Raw genomic sequence first — 21,285 nt, forward strand, 5'->3', positions numbered from 1 at the left:
ATAAAACAGATGAGAAATAATGGGAAACAGGTTAGTAACTTGATGCTCAAACATGTGTTTTGTTTCTGGTCAGACAAATTTGATAATATTGCTTCATGGTGGGAAAGCAAAAATAATCCAACCATGAGTGTTGGATGAAAAGATGCCATATCCAGGTTTGCTATGTGGGAAAGACCTCTGCACATTTCTGAATTAGGAATTAGAGGTACACATCAGACAAAGGCAAAAGTTTTAGCAAAGGTCTGCAAAATGCACCCACACAGGAATATTTGTCAAAAAAAATTTTTTCCCATGACTTAGTTGCTCTGCATAGTATCCTCTCCCATGGCAGTGGTGTTCACACTCTCAGCTGAGACCAAGTTATTTGTGCTCCTCATTGGCTAGTTCATAATTTTTCTGGTGGAAGGCACCGTGGGCTTTCTCCCCTCAAAGTCAGCTTTTACATGAAAACCATTCTCTCAGATGGATTCTCCAAAAGAAGAATTGTTGGTAATTTTTTTCAGCCTGTCAGGGTTAAGCATGGCCATTTTCTATCTCTGCTCTCATCTGAAAGACACAGAGCAGCTTCTACTATGGAGCCATGAAACCAAACTAAGGCAGGACTGTGTCCCTGTGGGAGCAAAAGATGTTGGAGTAGACCTGGTGGTGATCTTCCAAGCATCAGTGGTTTGAAAATCCCAGCTGAAGGGAGATGCACGAGCTCTGGTCAGATGGTGCTTGCACGATTGCCCACACTTGACTGCAGGCCCCCTAATTCTGCTCTCTGTGAGTCAAGCTCAAAGCCAGGGTCTGCTCTCAGCAAAATTTCACTGATGTGAATCACAAGTGAACCAATCAGTGAATCACAGGTGAACCATCCTCAGTGATGACCTGAAATCCAGGAGCCCTCAATTCTACTGCCGGGCCTGCTGCAGGTTTTTAGCATCACCTTGGGCAGGTCTCAGCTCTTATGAGTTTCAGTTTCTTGCCTGGAAAGCAGAGGATTCAGTTCCTTTCCTCAGAGCAGCGTGGTTTTATAAAGTACAAATATTTGTGAAGTTAAGTGCTTTGACTGTGTGAGCCTCTGAGAGAAGAAACCATAAATATGTGTCAGGCCTATGATCTGAATTCAAACCAGTGAACTAGAAAAAGTGTTGACAGCCTGAAACCAACTGCCCTGTACACACATCTCCTTCTGTCTACCTGAAAGATTATTTGTGGAATGTGTTTCTATTTTTCTCTGGCAAAAAAATAGAATACCAAGCAAAGAAGCATGACCCACTTCTTTTGTCAGGCAAGCTCTAAACCCTGCTTACTGGGATGTGACTGAGGTATTGATAAAAGAGAAGCTCATTTTAGGCCACAATATTCATCCTGCCCTTGAAGAAGAAGAAACAAAGCCTGCTACCTTCAGATGAAATGGATGTGCTTTCCAAGTCAAAGTATGTTTATCTCCTCCACAACTTCTCTGTGATCTGTAATTATATTTGGACCAGCCAGTGAAACAGGTAAGTGGCAAATGAATGAGGAGAGTTAGGAATGTAACTAATCATTTTATAAAAGGAAAACATTCAAGCAGTACACCACTGACAGTACCTGCAAACTCTGCTAATAGTCAATCAATAGGTCTGATAGGAGCATCACTCATCAGAAACTGCTTCACCTTCAGCAATTTTTCATGGTCCTTCCTCTGTGTAGTGCCAAGTATGGGTGCACATCTTGCTGTTCCTGATGTTGGCCATAGGACTGGACTTCCTTCAAGGTTTTGTTTCTGTTTTTTTTTTTATATAACATATAGTATATTCAAAAGAATATCAAATCATACCACACTGAGCTTTTTATTACCAGAGATTTTTTGGACAGAAGCACATAATCTAAAATTTCTGAAATTTCTGAATTAATAGGCAGATGGTAGCTACTCCTTTTTTTTTTTTTTTTTTTTCTTTTTTTTTTTTTTTTGGTATTTTTTTTCCCACTTGTACATTTTAGATTTACAGAACTTGATTTCACACATCTGAAGAAACACTGACATAAATCTAAATTTATATTTGATGCATTTACAAATATTCTTTTTATTTTTTTTTCATTTCCTGAAGTGTCTGTCTAGACTTCTGCCAAAAAGCAGGAACTTTCATTTTCTCCTCTGTTAAGATAAGTAACTTTTAACATTTTGCAGAGAATGGCATGACTGTCACTTTCCCATGAGGATATGAGGACCATTCACTCCACCACTGAAACACATCTGCTCTCCATCATCCAGGATAAGTCGCTCAGACATCTTCCTGCTACACACTGTGCTACTGTGAATATCCCTGAAATGCAGAATATTTGTGACTCTAGGCTTGTTGAATTCTTTTTTATTATTGTTTTCAACTTGGTTCCCTGAAACAATGAAGGTTAGTTGCATCTGACTCTTAATTGGACTTCATGTTCTATCAGTCATTATTTTTGCAAAGGCCTTAATTGCCCTCTAAAACATTTTAATTAAAACAGCAATTTCTCCATGCTATACTTCACGAGCAGAGTTTTGCAGCAACTTCAAAGAGACGCAGATGTTTACTGAATTTGGTGGGGTGGTATTTGAGGCTGCCTACTGGCAAAGAAAAATTCATAAACATCTCAAAGAAACTTTCCTGTGGTAATGACAACATTTCCTTCTGATATTTTAGCAAGTCTAATATTTCCCAGTCTCAACAGGCATATTTCATAGGCACAGCACAAGCAGCATTATTGCTCACAGGATGAGCCATGGCCGTGGCTCTGCTGTGGGGTAAAAACCTCCCAGTGGTGATACCTTGGGCTTTGGCAAAGAGTACAAGAGGCCACACATGGGTTTGTTTGTGAGGCTTCTCAAACAGAGTATCACTAGACTGGGAATAAGGAAACCAAAGTTCAATTTCTGCTGGATTTTCCACACCCCCCAGTGTGATTGCGGGAGGCTGTTTAGCTTTGTGTGCCTCAGTTCCAGCTGGTAAAAGGCTGATAACATGTCCTGGCTTGAATAGACTTACCTGCTGGTCTATCTCCTAGTGCACCAAGGAATGCTGGAGGAGGTCTTGGGGTTTATAAAGAGCTGTTTGAGTAAAATTCAGAAATGCTAGGGGTTTATTTTGGAGGAGTTTCTCTTTACTAGTGGCAGCTGAGCCTGGAGCTGACATTATAATCCATTTGGGGGTAAGCAGGCAGGCAGTGTTCCCCTCTGAACTGAGATGACAGTGCTGGGGACACATGGCCAAGGCAAACAACATCTAATATATAGAGGAGGGTCCAGGTATCTTCTATGGTTTGGGCAGGTGGATGTCCCCAGAAAATACCCAGCCTGTCCAGCTGAGCCACCAGGGAGGGTGGTCTCCATGTGCAAGGATCATCATCACTCACAAGTGATGGTGAGGCTCACTCTCCTTTCTGTGCAGAGAACCAAAATTTTTAATGTTGGAAACAACCTCTAAAATCATCAAGTCCAACTGTTAACCTCACACTGCCATCTTCACCACTAAACCATGTCCCCAAGTGCCACATGGAGGCCTTATCTTGAACATTCCAGGGATAGTGATTCTACCACTTTCTGGGTCATCTGTTTCTTCCCTGGATAATCTTCACTCATATTTTTGAAGGGAGATAATAGAAGTACTTGGAAACAGCTTATCCATTCCCACTGTGAGCACTGGGAAAAGATCAGCATGGAAAGCCAGCCTGGAATATGGCGTGACACGTCATGTAGCTGCTTTAATCTACACTCTAATTACAGTGACAATTTCTGCCTCTTGAAGCATCAGGATTGAAGTGGTTACCCTGAAGGAGACAGAAACTCAGTGGGAAAATTTCAACCAAATCTAGGATGGGAAGTGCAGCACTTCCTCTGCATTGGATTAAAAGTGATCAGCATGGCCAAAGGCATCCTGTGAGAGACAGGTAAGCCGGCTGAAAGGAAATTGGAAATATTAAAGGAATGAAGCTGGACTGAACAGAACTAGTTTTACAATTCCCTATTCCTCCTTGATTTGGTAGCATTAGGGGGACTGAAGGGTAGATCGTGCAGACTTATGCGTGACAGCAAGACACTTTTCCACACCAATAAACACCCTGAAATTAATTGGACCGCTCACAAAAGTGCCTGGGAATGTGAACTAGGCTCGCACATTTCAGCCCTCAGATTTGATCTTTCTTCAGCAATGCCAGGGCCAGACTGCCTGGTGAACAGCTACAGCTCAGCCAGAAATGGGAGTTCAGGCTGCTCGCCTGGGCCAAGGTCTCTGTGGACACATCCTTGCTGAGGTGCATTTCAGCTCAGCTGAATTCACCATAGCAAGAAACAGATTGAAAATAAACCGAAGGAAACTATTCTCAAAGTGAAGGGATCAGCCACAAGATTGTGCTTGCCACAAACTGTTGGGCATTTGCTATGCTGTGGAATTGCTTAAGTGTATGCTTTTAGCTGGTGGCAAATGCTCTAATGAGAATTAGCCTGGCCTGCAATAAGGGAAACCTAAATTTAGGTAGTTCTCCCATGTGTACTGTGGGGTAAGAGCACGCAGCCAGGTGTCCACAGAGGCATGCTTAAGCTGAGGTGCCTGTTCACCAATTGCAAATGGGCTCCTGAAACACCAAACCATATGAAAAACTCCCCTCACGTGCCGGAATGGAAAGAAGTAGCTTTGTTGTTGTTTCAAAGAATTAGTGAGCCAACAATGCAAAGCTTAGGAGGTGGTTACTGGGTTTTTACTGCAGTCTCTACGAGCTATACAAAGTCTGAAGACATTGTACGTACAGTACATCTTTAATAAGAAGGGAGCTCACAGTCTACCAAACTCTGCCAAATAAACTTTTAATACATACTGTACTTCACTCAGTAGTTGTCCATCTCTTCTTCATGGAATATCTAACAGCTCTAAAAATATTTTCTTGGAGGAGGATAGAATTATCATCGTTATATATCAATCAAGTATGGTTAATGAAGCAAAGCCAGCATGCTAGTATTGCACAAGGGGAAAAGCCTCCAGAACACAAAGTGGAACAACAAATGCCCTCAAAATTCTGCTGAAGGGAACAGGAAGCTCTGGATGCTGCATCGGTAGGATTCGTGTAGCTCTTAGGCGTCCTTGTACCACAGCAGGTTTGCTTTGCCTCTTCACTGCCACATTTCTCTCTCAAACAGGTAGGGAACTTCCAGACCATTGCAAAAATGAAAAAAAAAATACAGCAGCTGCAGCAAAGTGTGGTACTATTCAATTTCTTGAAGAGTGAGGCTTTTATTTCAAAATATCATATATTAATATATATATATTTATATATATATATATATACTTTAACTGGTATAAAGTAAATTGTAGATCCAAACTTATACTGTTGCTTGTACTTTGCAATCTCAGAAACTTTACCAAAGGAACCACTTTCTTCATTTTTTATTTTCAGCTGTCAAAAATCAGGGCCATTATTTCCACCGAATCCTTTCTTTCACACAGTAAAGCCACTGTTGTTTTCTGGTAAACAGTCAGAGTGCAAATAAGAAATCCATTTGGCTTGGAAAATGCTGAGATGGTTTTAAACTTTCAATACTTTGTCCTCATAAATCAGCAGGGCTTTCACTGTCTCCGTGCAGACGTGGGCGCTCTGTTAAGTCCTTGGGTGGATCTGCAGTGAGAAAATGGGAAAGAGTCAGTTATGCATAATATGGTATTTTCTAAATATAGTATTTTGGAAAAGAAAGACCAAGGCTCTGTGGGATATAGCTGATTGATATAGCTGAGTTTAAATGCAATACCAGAGGGGAGTGTGTCTTTTAGCGCTGCAGGGGTGTAAAAATATGCAAGAGACAGATCCTGAGCGAGATCCTGCCTCTGCTTTGGGAGATATTGGATGTGCATTTACCACCTGGGCTGGTGGTGCTGGACATCACAGAATCACAGAATGTCTTGGTTTGGCAGGGACACCTTCCACTATCCCAGGTTGCTCCAACTCCCATCCAGTCTGGCCTTGGACACTTCCAGGGATGCAGGGGCAGCCACAGCTTCTCTGGGCAGCCTGTGCCAGGGCCTCCCCACCCTTACAGGGAAGAATTCATTCCTAATATTCAATCTAAACCTCCTGTCTGTCAGTCTGAAGCCATTCTCCCTTGTGCTCTCCTCTAATGCCCTTATGAAGAGTCTCTCTCCATGTTCCTTGCAGGAGCCCTTCAAGCCAGGAGAGATTTGGGCCTGGGGCTGTGCTCAGCCCAGCCTTCCACCCTCCCCTTCCCAGAGTGACTCCAGTGACTTCTGCTGGACAAGACAGGCAGGAGCATCCATGCACCTTTCAGGTTTGTTTGGAACCCCTTCAACCCACTTCCCCAGAGGGCAGTGACAGGCCATAGCAGCTCCTCCACCTACTCACCTCGGGTGAGATAACACACCCTGCAGCAGACCAAAACCCATCCCTCCTTGTGACTACCACCAAAACTGATCTGAGTGCTGCACTAATGCTGCAAGGGGAAACACCAATGCCCAGGAGTTTTGTTAGGATGCTGAAATAAGAACAACTGCCCGATAGCAAAAATAGTGCTCTCAAGGAAATGCTTTTTGTTATGCTTTTGTTTCTTTTCTGTACTGGTTCAGGCAAATGAACACCACAAGGGGTTCAGCCCTTTGCAGGCATCTGGGTCAGCAATGAAACTCACATTGACTTGAATATGGTCAGGTTTGGAATTAAATCAGGGTTACAGATTATTATCTAAGCACAAAGTGATTAAATACAGCAGTAAATATTAGAGCAAGAGACATTTACATGAGATCCAGACAGTTCAAATTGAATGAAACTGAATCCCACCAGTTAAAACTGAAACAAATGGTTTAAACCAGATTAAAGCAGTCAAAACAAGCTCAAACCAGATTAAACTGGTCAAAACAGGATAAAAATGGTAGAAATCAGTTTAAACCAGTTCAAACCAAATCAAACCTATCAAAATCAGTTCAAACTGCTCAGAACCAGTTCAGATGGGCCAAAACTTGTTAAAACTGATCAAACCAGGCTGTAACACAGAGCACAGGCTGAGAAACTGGAGAGGGGCTTTGAGCTGGACTCCTCTGCCCATTCCCAGCTGATCAACACATTAATTTCCATGCTCCAGAACACCAGCAGCATCCAGCCCGAGCTGCTGCTCTTCTACTTCCACTGGTGCCAGTTGCTGTGCTGAAAGTGGCAAGGTGACCTCCAGCAGGTCCTAGTACAGCTCCAAGGGACCCACATTTTTAAGGAAAGCACTGAAAGTTCTTAAATAAATTAAAAAAAAAAAAAAAAAAAAAAAAAAAAAAAAAAAAAAAAAAGAGTGATGAGGGATTAAAAGAACATTGAAACTCCTCCAAAAATTGAATGACAATATTATTTCCTTCCAGTGTCATCTGCCTGACCATCAACAGAAAGCAAATCAATTTAAGGAAGCTGTGAGCTTTATAACTTTGGCTTTAAAAACTTAATTAGTGAGCTATGCTAAAGGGCTAAACACAGAAATAAATGCATGAAAAGGAAGGAATGAAGAATGTACTGGTAAAGACTTCACTGAGCCTGTTGTCCACCTCCTTCTGACACTAATCAGTATTAATCACATCTGAGACCCAACCATGAAGTTATGCACTACCCTAGAAGATTATACATATGGTGCATATCCATGTATTCATAAATATATATATAAACATACACACATGCTTATATGTGATTTACTGTGGGCCTGGAAGAATGCACTAATGGGTATCTTAATCCCAAGAGTCATAAATGGGAATGTTTTCCTTGTCAGGACAGCAGCTAACATAAATGTATTTAGTGTAAGGAAAAGCCTTCATTAAAACAGTTTACAGTTTACAGCCTATGGAGACTTGCTGTAGCCTTCTGCCTAATCACCACAGAGACTGATTTGTCGTGTTTCTTCTGCTTTCTTAACTTCCTTAACTACTCAAATTAGACACACGTGGCCCAGTCTTGGAACCTGGATTGTGGTCAGGGCAGATTACATTGTAATCTCGTTCTCTGCTGCTGTCTGAAATGGCAAAACAAAGGAAAAAAAAAAAAAAAGTCTATTTCAGGATCTGATTGCTTCCATTATTTATATTTATGTTGCTAGACTTGACACAGTGGTAGAGATTCAAGCAAGTTCCAGGGACTAAGAAGTAGAATTTCTCCTTAGAAAATGCAAGAGACAGTTGCTGAGCACATCATGTCATGTTGCCTTTGTCAATTGGGTTCTGTAATGATATTTTAAAGCAACAAAGCAAAATTCTACTGGAAGCAGCACCATAAGGTACTCCCCTCACAAGCTAATTAAAATAATTCCTGTGGGTAAATGAAGAAATATTCTTTTCAGTTATGAGCACTCACTCTGCAAGTATTTAATTCAAATGAAATACAATAATGAATACTGAATAGATTGGACCATACATCTGCATATTAATGAAGCTCCTAAATTTCTAGCAATCACTTCTATTGCCTTAAACTAGTTTATATGATGAGGACTGGGGGAGTTAGGAGAAGGACAGCTTCACTGAAGAAAGAAAATGCAATTCCTCAATTATATAATTTGTAGACAGACTGCAGAAGGGCTGAATTATTGTGTAAGATACTTCATGTTGCTTCTTAGTTCTTCTATATCACTTTCTTCCATTTTAACTCCCCAGTTTCCTCACTGGAAAGGACACGTAGCAACTTTGTGGTCTGGGATTTTTAAATTTCACTGCAAGGCACATTCATTAGGAAACAGCCTTCCAGTGGTGCTGCAGTGGGAAGAGTTCAGCTGTGGGCACAGAGAGATTTGCAGGAACAGCATCGCAGAAAGAAACTGAGTCAGGGAATCCCGGTTCCCTCCTTCCTCCTTTTCTCTGGGAGGTGACTAAGAGATCACATGGATCTTGTTTTTGGGGGTCACTTACTGCTTCCTACAAAGAAAACCTCCTAAGTCAGTAGGTGTCCTGATCATTTAATGTCTTGGTGTGGCAGAAGGCTCTGCTCCAGAAATGAGGATTGCAATACAAATCATTCATCCTGGGGCAGGTCCTATGGAGGGAAAGAAAAAGATTCAGGTGCCATGGGGACCAATTAGGGTAAAATCTCCTCCTTCAACTGGAGGCCTAGAAGACATGAAAAATGACTGGAGTTAGGTAGGATTGGAGAGAAAGGAAAAAGTCAGGAAATCACAACACTACGCTGCACATTCCTGTGAAATAGCTGCTGGGCATGAATATGTAGAATTTCTTATCAAACAGGGAAAAAATTATTGAAAATTTGCTCTTTTTCATTTACCAGGTTTCAAAAGCCCTTTTTCAATTCACAGAAAATGAAAATCTGTATGTTTATAAAAGCATTTTGAGTTGACAACCATGTCATTTTCTTGGAAAAAAAATTTCAATTGGGATATGAAAATTAGTTAATTAAAATTGTTGAATACAGGTATAGGTGACAGTTTTAAGACACTGGTTGTGAAACAATCACACAATGCAAAAGAAAAGCTAGAGTCTATTTCTGAAAAACACTTTTATTCCCAAGGCAATCTCATGGTGGGAGTTTAGGCAGCTCATTCACACCCTCTCTCTGCCTTTTCCTGGCACGGTGTGGTGAAAGCTGTTGTCACCTGTTGGCCTGTGCTACCTGAACCTGCAGCATCTCAAGAGCTTGTCACTAATGAGTTCATGGGGTTGGAGCTGTTCTGAAGTGAGTCCTGCAGGGCAAACAGAGAGCTGAGTCCTCTGCTACAAAGCATTTGTACAGCTGCTAATCCAGATGCTGCCTGGAACAGCCAAGAAATGGATATAGGATTCAGCAGATCCCTCTGAGCTGATGTTCTTCCCTTTAGCCACCAGAAAGGGACTCAGTGATGTGCATTAGGGGTATTTTGAGGTGACAATCTCTGTAAAAAGTGACCTGGCTCCAACCTGCTGATTACCAAGCCTGGACCCAGCTGACCAGCCTAATCCATCTGGATTTTCACCCAGTTATGGCCAGAAGCACTGGGTGATCATGACAGTGGTCTTTAAGACTTTTACAGCAGGGATAATGATGGAAAAGACATGGGTGAGCAGTCATTAGTGATTCCCTTTCCTGTTAAGACCTCCTGGGTGCAGACAGAAAGGAGACTTACTCTGGTGGTCTTGATTTTATTGCCAGTTGCACACATCCATCCAGAATTATCAGGCAACGTCTTACATTCCTCTCCTTCTAGGCAGGGCTCCATCTCACACCACCATTTCCCAATCACTATAGAAGCTAAAAGAGAAAAGACAATGTTCACAACTATGTTACAATGACCAACTCTAATTAAATAATATCTCAAGGGTCTAACACTGCAGTTAAAAGGCAGAGTGTCCCTTCAGCTGGAGTTTAGCTGTAAGGATTTCATATTTAATTACTTGTTTGGCATCCTATATTGCCTAAGACAGTGCACTGCTTGCCACAGCCTCCTCACACAGGAGATCTTGTCTGCTCCTGTGCTGTGGCTGCAGGGAATGCTGTGATGGCAGCAATTCTGCTGCAGACCAAAGGACCATCCAGCCTAACAGCCCCTCTCCCTGAGTGCCAATCTGATTTTCACAGGCGTGCACAAGAACAAGGCAAGTCTGAAGAGATTGTCCTCAGAATATTTTTCAGGTCTTCAGGACTTCTGGTTCAGCGTACTCCACATAAAACTATGTCTGCTTTGCTTTCAGGATCTACAGCTGGATTTTTTTTTACCTCGAATCTGCCCAGAATTATTTGAATCCATGGAGACTTTTGGCTTTCCCAATATGCCATCACAGGGAGCACCACAACTAGAAACAGAGGGTAAGGGAACCCTGAACAGCAGCAGAAGCTGTTTGTTGAAACAACAACATATTATGTATTTTATAGAAAACATATTATCTCTAAAAGTAACTTTTAATGTCCAAATATTTAACACTGTAAATAATGGCAGTGTTTGGACCCAGTTGTTTGAATTTAATTGGCACATATGTTTACAACCTTGAATGTACCTTAATGAAGCTTCTTGCCTGGGAATTGGTATCTGACTATATCCTTAGCTGTATCTTAATGACATTTTTTGTCTGGGGATTTTGATAAACTTTAGCTAACCTTGCAACTGTGACGAGTTGGCTCATGAGTGGCTCTTTCTGTGGTTTGCTTTCTCTGGCAAGAATTAATTTCATGGTTGCACTCAGGAAGCCTGTCAAAGCTTTCTGCACAGTCACTCAAAGAGAGATGCTTAACCCATTCATATCATCCCTCATGGCTTCTTCAAGCCCACAAAATACCTTTGAAGCAGCTTCTACCTTATATATATTAATATATATATACATACCAGCTGACTGCCATTGAGCTCTGGAAAATGCCCTGTTGTGCATGCATTGATTTAAGGACGTTACAGAGCTTATAATTAAATTCTTGAATACAAAATTGAATAGAATAGTTCAGTTTGAGGGGCCCTACAATGATCATATAGCTCTCAGTGTTGTCTTTCCTGGTTCTTCCCACAGCTTGTATCTGATTTTTATCATATATAATTTCTCCATATATACAAGACAGAAAAAAAAAAAGCCCTTTACACCTGTGCTGGTAAGGCAGTTTAATGATGCTATTCACACACCTGTTTCAGAAGGGCATCATTGATGCTGCTAACAGCAGAGAAAAAAGATTTCTCTCTTTGCTATGCAGGAAAGGCACGAGGGCTGAATCTGCGCTCTAATAATAGATTGTGCAGTGGGCAAACTGAAAAACCATATCCTGCTAAATACTGGCCTTCACAGCAATCATCAGAGCATCCTCAGGATGCGTGAGAAGAATCCTGTGACCTGGACTCAAAAGTGGTGATCATGATTATTTACTAGGACCAGTGCTATAGCATTAAATTACCACAGAGGAGGATCCTACAGGGCAAGGTACTAAACCCCACAAACCTGAACACCCTGGCCTGGAGAGTTTACCATGTAGAACAGAGATTTGAGGTGAATACAGACTGAGAGGCAGCGTGGAGAAGCAATGCTGCTCATAGCAATTCAGATGATCTCACTACTTATGAATGTTGTTAAATACAGCCCAAGTATTCAGATCTTGACCTTGAAAAATAATCAAATGCAAAGTCAGTGCTGAACTTTAATGGCAACTGACTCATGTAGTGGTGTATTGGTTTTAGTATATACATACATGTTATTACTGAGTTATGATCACAGTGCAATTACACCCAAGTGCCCATCAGCGAGCACCCTCACCTGGGATGAAGACCAGGCTCCTTTTATAATGGGGGAAACTAATGGGGGAAATTTGCAGATGAAAAGCTCCTCTTTGTCTCTAATATATAAGTAGGCAAGGTCCTTTGTCAGTCTGAAGCACTAAAAAGCTCACTGTGGTCTAGTCCTTAGCCTCTTGCCATGGCAGGGGCATCCAAAACCCAAAGAAAATTACTTTCTTTGAATCTTGTGTTTATAGGTTTTCTCTTCTATTAAGAGCCTTTTAATCTTTAGGACCAGTTGTCTTGGGTACTGCTGATCCTTTGAGTTCTACTTGATTTCAAAGTTTTACACCTCCAGCTCTGTTCAAAGAGGGAGGAAAACACTTCAAAATGAATCACAGTTTGCAGCATTTGAGATTGGGCCCACCTGTAGGAGGAGGGGAGAAACCTTCCCCAGGGACATGATGCAGCTTTTCTATGTTTAGGTTATGTCACTTGGAGATGAGCTGAAGCAGTTGGGTCAAATTGCTCAAATTAAGATGCTCCCCCTCAGGGTGGTTTTTATTCAAGAACTGCCAGATCCTGAGGAACCTGAGCTTCTCAGTGACCCAAACCACTCATCCTGGGTGAGAATTCGAGATTCCTGTTAATCACCAGGCAGCACAGGCTGTGAGTGCTCACATCATGCTGAATTACACACCTGTAGCATTCTGGAGTGCTTCTCATTGTGTTCTTCTCACTGTATTGGGAATACACGAAGCACAGGAGTTTCTTCATGCAAGGCTGAATTGACTGAGACAGATCCCTCTGCCATGGGGAAAGGAAAAGGATGTGGAACAGAAGAGCCTTGACTATTCCTGCTCTGCTTGTGTTTTGTTTCAGTGCTTTTTTTTTTTTTTTTTTTTTTTTTTCCCCATCACCTTCTAGGTTAAAAAAGGGATTGCTTATATCTGAACTATTTTCAAGAAAATGCTTCTTTTATAAGAATATTTAACTCTTAATATATCACCAATGGAGATGAGGAAAAAAGCAACTTTCTTCAGGAAATTCTTGAGGTTTATTTTTCAGCCCAAATCATGTGTTTCTAAGATCTTTGTTTGCAAAGCCATAGAATAATTTTGATCAAACTAGTTAACTTTTGATGTATTTAGTGTGCATGGATTAACATACACAAAAAGCATTTGGTTGAAACAGCAATTGCAAATCGTGGTCTCCAAATAAACTACAAATAAGAAATCTGAAGATCAGATAGAATACAGGGAAAAAGCAATAGAATAGCTTATATTTTCTCATGTTTACACAATTCTATTGCATTTTCAAATATATTTGTTCCCAAACATTGTGTTTGTTCCCAAACATAATGCCCAAAGCCTTAGGCAGCTGCAGGAAACTGCCAGTTTAGCTTGGATTCAGCCTTCAAAGTTCATGAGAACCTTTGGAGGTTGCACAAGGGTATTGACCATGCTTTGATTTGCTCCTGTGCATTATCTGGAGCACAAAGTTTTGATGCATGAAGGCAGCTGGCTGGGGAGAAGTTTTCCCCTTGAATTTCAGCATCAAAGTATTCTATTAAGGAGCAGTAGAAATGCACTGAACACCTTCATATATCTACACCTAAAAGATCAAATCAACATGGAAACATTAATTGTTCAATCATCCTCCTCTTGAGTCAAACAAAGTTTAGAAACAATACACAGTCCATTTGATTAAAGATGCCTGTTGAAACTCCTGAATTTATGTTTCACATTTCTCAGTCTTCATGTTCTTGCATTAAACTGAATCTACTCAGTTCCTCAAAGCTGTTTTACCTGATTAACAGGACATGGACAGAGAAAATGTGCACACAGAGCCCAGACAGTCACAGGCAATTACTTCTGTCATTTTTGCTACTCCTGTCTGTAGAGAAAATGCAAATTCTCTTTGTTTTGTTTTGCAGATAAAATTCTTAACTTTTCTGCATTTGTATTTAGGAAATTGCTTTAACAATATGACAGAGTCTATATGGGAAAAAGTATAAAGGCATTATATTTAACAATGTAACAATAAGGCCATCCTCACAGAGTAACAGATAACTTTAATTCATGTTTATGGAATACCTTGAAATATGGAAACAGAGCAAAGTATCATCATGCATTTTTCAACAGTTTAGAGGGAACATGCTATGTATTAAAATGTTCCAAGATTGCTTCTGCAGTTGCTATTATAAAGCCACAGCAGCTCTCTTTTTGCCTGTGATAAAGTGGGCACGTTTCATTTATATAGAAATAGAATACAAAGGAATGGAGACATTAGATTGTGGCTCCTCCTCATCACAGGTATTGTGTTACTGCAAGGAATAAGCAGCTCATTTTCACAGCCAGTGTGACACTCACTGCAGCATGGGAAAGTTTTCCCTGTAAGTACAGAGCATTCCGTTTTAATCTCGTTTCCACCAGCGAAGATTGATATAAATAAAATTTAAATAGAGAACACATTTCACAGATGTCAGAAGTGAAAAAGACTTTGTCAGCTTAATGAAAAGATATCAATTTTCTCCACTTTATTCAATATATTGTGAGTCATTTTCTAAATTGATTAGATTAAAGGAAAGTTCAAACTCCCTGTGAGAGATTCTTCCACTGATGGAGATTTTGGCAATAGCAACAGCACAGAGGTGGGTAAAATCTTTCAAGTAGTTTCTCTCTATTTTTTTTTTTTAAGGATATAAACTAGAATGGGAAAAACTGTAACCTGGTGCTCACCTATTCCTTATAAAACAAAATCTCAGAGAATTGAATGAGACATTCAGTTTCTCTTAGTTTATTGGGATCTCATGGGGAGCAGAATGAATTATAGGGGTGGGAACACACTTTCTGGGAGGATGAGAAAACTGGACTGAAACAAAGTGTTATCTGAAGGGTTATGTATTTCATAAACAGACTGAGATAGCAGCCACTCTGGGAGCTGTAGAGAAGAAATCTGATAAGTTAAAGAATACAAATCTGAAACAAAAGATTTCAGGTTGAATATTGCTATCTGGGAGAAATGCAGGTTGCTTCCTACAGGGAGTCCAAACTATCAAACTCTCTGCTTTAATTCAATCTTACTCAATTTTACAAGTATCAATCTAATGCTCCTGCAGTGCAATGCTTCACAGACTTTGATAACAGACCTCTCATAGCTCTGGGAAAATGGACATTTCTCCTGTTTAAAATACAAGCACAGTGCAATCAGTCTAGCAAGTGGTGTCTCACATCTCTAATTGCCTCAAATTCAATCTTGCTGAGTTAATTTAATATTTTTTAAATTGTAGTAAACATTAAAAAGACATCAGCATCTTAAACTTCTATTTTTTTTGAACACTCTGATCTTTGTGATATTCTCCAGGCTTTTAAAAAATGTTCTATTAATTCACTGATAGAATTGAAAGAATTGAAGATTTTAATTTTTCTTCCATTCAGAATTATCGATTCTCCATTGCAAAATATTCAGCAGCTAAAGTAAGATATTTTTAAGAGTGTATTACATGTCTGAACAATGCTGTGGGCTACACCATTAAATATGAAAGGGCAGATTAGATGCAACTAATCCATGAACAATTTCCTTGGAAGATCTGCATAAACCAGTAACAAAGGGTGCTAATTCAACAGCATGGAGAGAGTCACTAGTGAAAAAACACTTACATTGCCATCTCCTAGCAGCCAACAAACTGCTATTAAATTAGGAAATTAGTAAATTAGGAAAAATGACACAAACATGTTGTGTGCTTCCCTCGTAACAATGTGACCAACAGAGGTGGTGGTGGCTAATGGACTGAGAAGCAGAAACTCCAAAGGTTTGTTTAATCCCAGCTCTGCTTCCTCACTTTCTCTCTTACTACAGGTAAATTATCTCCTTGCTATACCAGTTTGCCATTTGCAATTTTATTTACTTAGAGGATGAGTTATTCTTGCTGTGTTTCCTTGTATGTCGCCCTCTGTTTCTTCTGCCCTGCTGAACTTTAACACTGAATTGCAGGAGTTTGGGAGTGACAATTTTTTCTCCAACTGTACAGTTTGAAGAATGGGTTTCTCAGTTACTATGAAAATAAATTAAAACATTAAAATTACGTGAAGTGCTGCCAGAAAGTCCTTAAGCACATTCCTGCCTTTGAGCTGAATGGAGATGATCTGTTGAAGAGCAGATTTCACACAAAAAAGCTTTGATTTTGCCAAGGAGTTTCTTGCCCTCACTGCTGTTCAGATTGGGAGCATCAACTGCTGCAGCTTTGTCATTTTTCCATGTCCCTTTCTTTGCACCTCTGGAAACAACTGCTGCTTAGTCATGTGGCTGAGGGGCTTCCACAGCTGAAGTGGGACCAGGATTCCTCATGGGCAGCACCTTCATGGTGAGTCCATGTGCATCTTCACTTCTCTGAGTCCATTGACAGTGACAGCACCCCGGTCCTCTGAGCACCTGCCCAGCTGTGCAGAGGTAAAACACTCTGATTTGTAAGCCAGGCACACAGATAAAGCACCCAGAGTTTAAGGAGAACTGTAGAATTTGCATATCCATTTTCTGAGTCAGGAAGATCTCAGCAGCAACGGCAAGGAAAAGAAATCAAAATGTTTCTCAGCTGCTCACAGCTCAACGTGTGAGATCTTTTTAAAGTTTGGGATTTTAGGAAATACGAAAATGAAGCCAGCAAGAAGATGTCAGGCTGGGAGGCCTCTTGTGGCACTCCTTCAGGAGATGCCAGCAGGTCCTAGGCCAGTTGTGCTGGCAGCTGGCTCTCAACCCTGCTCTCTCTCATTTGATAATCATCTACTCAAAAAGTGTGGTAGGCTTTTTAAAGTAATTATTCCACATTCCACTGAACTCAGACATGACTAAAGCTTGACACTTTTTCGCTGAAAGTCATGGATCATAGTTGGTATTCCAACAGAACCCTCAGCACATTATCTATCAGGAAACCTGATTTCTGCAAAGGAAAGGCAGAGCAAGCCTCAACAAAACAGATTTTTGCAGATATGTGTGGCAGAGAGAAAGGACATGAAATGATAAAATAAATCATGTATGATAAACTTGTCTCCCCAGAAGTGCATAGTTATTCTATGACCTTCCAGAGTGCTAAAACACGGTCTTGTATTTTCTCTTAAAATTTCCTAAATTAGGAACAAATAGCCAAGGCAAGCATCAGGCTGCCAACTTTTTTTATTGCTTTACATGTGTGAGTTTATTGGTGGTTGACATAACCTCTCTGCAAAGGGAGTGGGGCATTTGAGAACAACCTGCTGGCACTAATGAGTGCTGATGAGGCTGATGAGAACATGAAATCCAACATTCAGGGAGCTGATGTGAATGCAGGTGACTGAGGACCCTCTCCCAACCTGTCTGGGGTTCTTTGGCAGGTTAGGGAGACCCATTGCTGCTATTTATTACTGAAGTTTGGAACTGCATCCACCCTTCCCAGCAGAACAAGGCTGAGAGCAGGCTGCTAAAATATTTGTGCAATGAAGAAATGTTATTTACCTCCTCTTTGAATGACTTCAGATAACCTAGTGAAAGTTTAATTTTATTGTTATATATTTAATGAAATGACAATGAAATGCAACATATGTATACATATTTGGAAATACAATAGGAAACTACTTATAAATATGCACAGACATGTTTCAGACCAGAGTTGAGGACTGGTGTGCCATCAAAGAATTAGCTATCCATGCAATGGTAATTTTCCAGGAATAATAATTCATTAATAAAGTAAATGAACGAGTTGAAATGCAGAGGAAGAAGTGCCAGGCTGTAAGATGAGAATTAGGGGGGTGCACAAAGTTTTGTGGGCAGCCTTGGAGTGCTATTCCTTATATATATATATATATATATGTATATATATATGTAAACCAATAATCTGTGTTTAGTATGTTATCCAACAGTTACTGGAGAAGCAGGGGAAAAATCCCTCAGTTTTTGCAGATTGCAGACCAAATCTGGTATCTGTAAAAGCTGCCATTTGCTCAAACATGAGCTCCTGTGCTGCTGGTGTTGGGTTTGGGGATGTGGAAGGGAAAAGCTGCGAAATGGGCTCGGGAGAGTGAAAGTCTGTTGTGAAATTTTGACTGAATGAGGTGCCAGAATCACAGCCTAGCAGCAAAGCACTCTGTGAAAGAACACTGGAAATGAATAAATTATATAATTGTAATGCATTTATAAGGCATAACAAAGCATGCATAATATATTGGAGGGTTGTCAGTTATGAAATTTAATTCTGGTGTGCCACTTGGGTATGAATTGTGTAGTGTTTCTCTCATTACCAGAGAAACTCTAGTTAACAGAGAGAATCCTGTAAATAAATATACATAGAAAATTCTTCCATCAAATCTACAGAAATTAATAGGATATAATGTGATTATATGCCATTAGTCAATGAAAACCACCTTTTTTTAGTTGTTTTTTTTTTTTTTTTTTTGGGTGTATGCTTTTCCAGTGAAAAATGATTTTTGCTTTGGCTTTCTTTTTGAAATGCAAGCTATTATATTGTCCCTCTCTTCCTCTGTGAAAAATACTAAGTTCTCTGTGCTTTAAAGACCTGTGGCTGGAACTCCAAACACTGAAAGTGTTGAAATATGTGGCTGAGATTCCAAGTGTCTCTGCAATAGTGGAGGCTATCAGCTGGGTCCTGGAGAAAGCAAGCGAGGGCAGAAACAGTGGCAAAAGAACTGAAAGCGTGAAAGAACCTGAGCAGTAAAAAGGTGAAAGAGAACAGGTTTAGATTAGATATTGATTGAGAAGAATTTTTTCTCTGTGAGGGTGGGGAGGCCCTGGCACAGGTGCCCAGAGCAGCTGTGGCTGCCCCTGGATCCCTGGCAGTGTCCAAGGCCAGGCTGGACACTGGGGCTTGGAGCACCCTGGGACAGTGGAAGGTGTCCCTGCCCATGGCAGGGGGTGAAGGCTTTAAAGGTCCCCTCCAATTCTATGATTCTGTATTTCTCCTAAAATCCAGATGTCAAGGAGTTTTTGGGAAAAGAGACTGCAAAGAGGTGTGAAGTACATGAAGCCATCTGCTGTTCTTCCCTTAAAAAGGATGGAAAGAGGATAATAATCAGACCTGCAAGATTCCTGGAGCAAAATCCCAGGGAAGGCTGGGAGCAGCCCTTTGCTGGTGTCTGTACCCACCAGATATTTCAGTCCAGCTGCAGAAATTTGTTTATTCAGATCTCCACCAACCCAAGCCCACCCTGCACAGGGTCAGGTGCCCTGTGCTCCCATTGCAGGGGATGATTCCACGTGAAAGGAAAACTAAGGGAGGTTTCATTGTTCTAATGATGGCACTCTGAACTTGCACGTGGTGTTTGCTGCTTTATGCACAGTGGTACTGAAAGGCAGAGCCTGCAATATTCTTGAGGAGGTAGTTTTGTTAGCTTGCAATTATCTCTGCTGGGAAAAGACAATAAGGTCCAAATTCTCTTCCATGAAGTGGGAATTGCTGTGGTATAAATAACACACCTTTAGAGCACTCCTATCTCCACAGTCCAGAAGAGCACATTTTAAAATCTGTGTGGAGGAAGTTGTTTTCAAAGGTCGAGTTAAATGAGCCAACTGGAACTACACAAGGTAATTACTGATTTATTAAAGGTGTTGTATTCATTCAGCTATCTTTGTTCTGTGATGTAAGACAAGTCTAATTTTGTTTCAAAGATTAAAGGAACATTTGTTTTTTGTAAACAAATCCCTAGCTGCTATTACAAATTACATCATGCATAATCTTGACATGATAGATTGGGAGATATTTCAGTGCAACAATGCCAGTGCAATTGGAACAAGAACTGCGAGACTGAACAAAAATTGATGAATTGAGCACACAATATTTTGTATTTCATATCATAGCTTAATTACTGCTTCAATATGCATGGAATAAGAGAAGTAACTCAATTATAAAAGCTTATCAGCAAGACTTACAAACAGTGAAATTCAAGTGTGGATATTAAACTGACCTTAACTGACAAGCTTTCTTTGAAATTATGTTTTCCTTCAGTGCTCATAATGCTTATTTACTCTGAGACCTTTTACAGAGCTGAGAAGTCTTTTAATGGCCACTTGAAATTTCATGGCCACGCTGCTATTGGCACAGCTCATGTCTTTTTGCCCCTGTTCAATTTAACTCTGAGTGGTATTATTTTAAAAAATCAAAATTCACTACCATTCACAGTGATATTTTTCCTCTTTTTTTTTTTTTTTTTTTTTTTTTACCCCAGAAGAGGCCCTAGATTTCACTTCTTCTAGGTAACTCTTTGCTACTAATAATTTATACAATGACCTTACCCTGTTGTCCTTAGAGTGAATAATCCTGAATTTATACAAAGATCATTATTTCCATTGTAATGCACAAGATGTGCTATTGAAAAAATAAGAAGGTGGAAGGAGCTGTGAGCCTCAGACTCCAGGTACTCCAGGAATGTCCTGCCCTCTCTGCTCAGGTGATTCTCAGCTATGAAGCCATAAGCTCTGTTCTCATCATTACAAAAAGGAGTTTGTTTTTCACAAACATCTGTCCTTGTTCTACTTGATCTCATTAATGCTCATACAAAATGAATGTACGTGCAGCCTGAGCGTGCCCAGCGCAAGCTCTTCACAATTATCAGCATGAATTAGTGGAAAAGGTTTTGCAGGATGTGTTCAGCTCTGCCAGTTGCAAAATGTATGCAAGCAGGAGCCCTGCAAAGACAAATAGCTAAACAAAGACACTGGGAATTGCTATAGTTACCAGAAAACTGAACAGAAAGCTTTAAATGAAATTTTATGATTTTATATTTTTTTAATTTTACAATCTCCCTTCCTCCATCATTTTAAAGCACTTTAAAACAGAACAAGGTTGAAATAGCTGGGTTTTCTAAATATTAATCTTCAAAAATAGCTGATCAAATAGGAAAGATAATTGCCTAGTGAGCTCCCTAATTCTGGGCATTATGATGCAGTCCTTAGACTTCATATTTCTAATTTTCTGCTTTAATAGTGATCACAAATAGAAGCAAAGGTGGGTGAATAAGAGAAGCAGGTCAGTGGAAAAGTTCTGGGGAAGCTGTAAAGACTGACTGTGTGCGACTGATCTGAACTGTCATTGCTCAGAGAGCTGAGTCTTGTGGATATTCTCAGTTCAGTCAGAGAGAAAAGGAGAAAGATTTCTACCAGAC

General features: G+C 40.3%; 1 protein-coding gene across 2 annotated transcripts in view; it reads right to left on the reverse strand.

The window, feature by feature from the left end:
• Positions 1-4,788: 4,788 nt before the first annotated feature.
• The window catches only part of TAFA1 (TAFA chemokine like family member 1), a 206,344-nt gene continuing 189,847 nt past the window's right edge, over positions 4,789-21,285 (reverse strand). For both annotated transcript variants that reach the window (XM_053989330.1, XM_053989329.1), the window contains exons 4-5: positions 10,076-10,200; positions 4,789-5,610 (exon numbers count right to left, since the gene is read on the reverse strand). In XM_053989330.1, the coding sequence (XP_053845305.1) occupies positions 5,593-5,610; positions 10,076-10,200 (143 nt within the window). In that variant the 3' untranslated portion in view covers positions 4,789-5,592. The remainder of the gene's footprint in view (positions 5,611-10,075; positions 10,201-21,285) is intronic.

The sequence above is a fragment of the Vidua macroura genome, chromosome 13 (assembly GCF_024509145.1).
Source record: "Vidua macroura isolate BioBank_ID:100142 chromosome 13, ASM2450914v1, whole genome shotgun sequence".
In the NCBI taxonomy this organism is placed as follows: domain Eukaryota; kingdom Metazoa; phylum Chordata; class Aves; order Passeriformes; family Viduidae; genus Vidua; species Vidua macroura.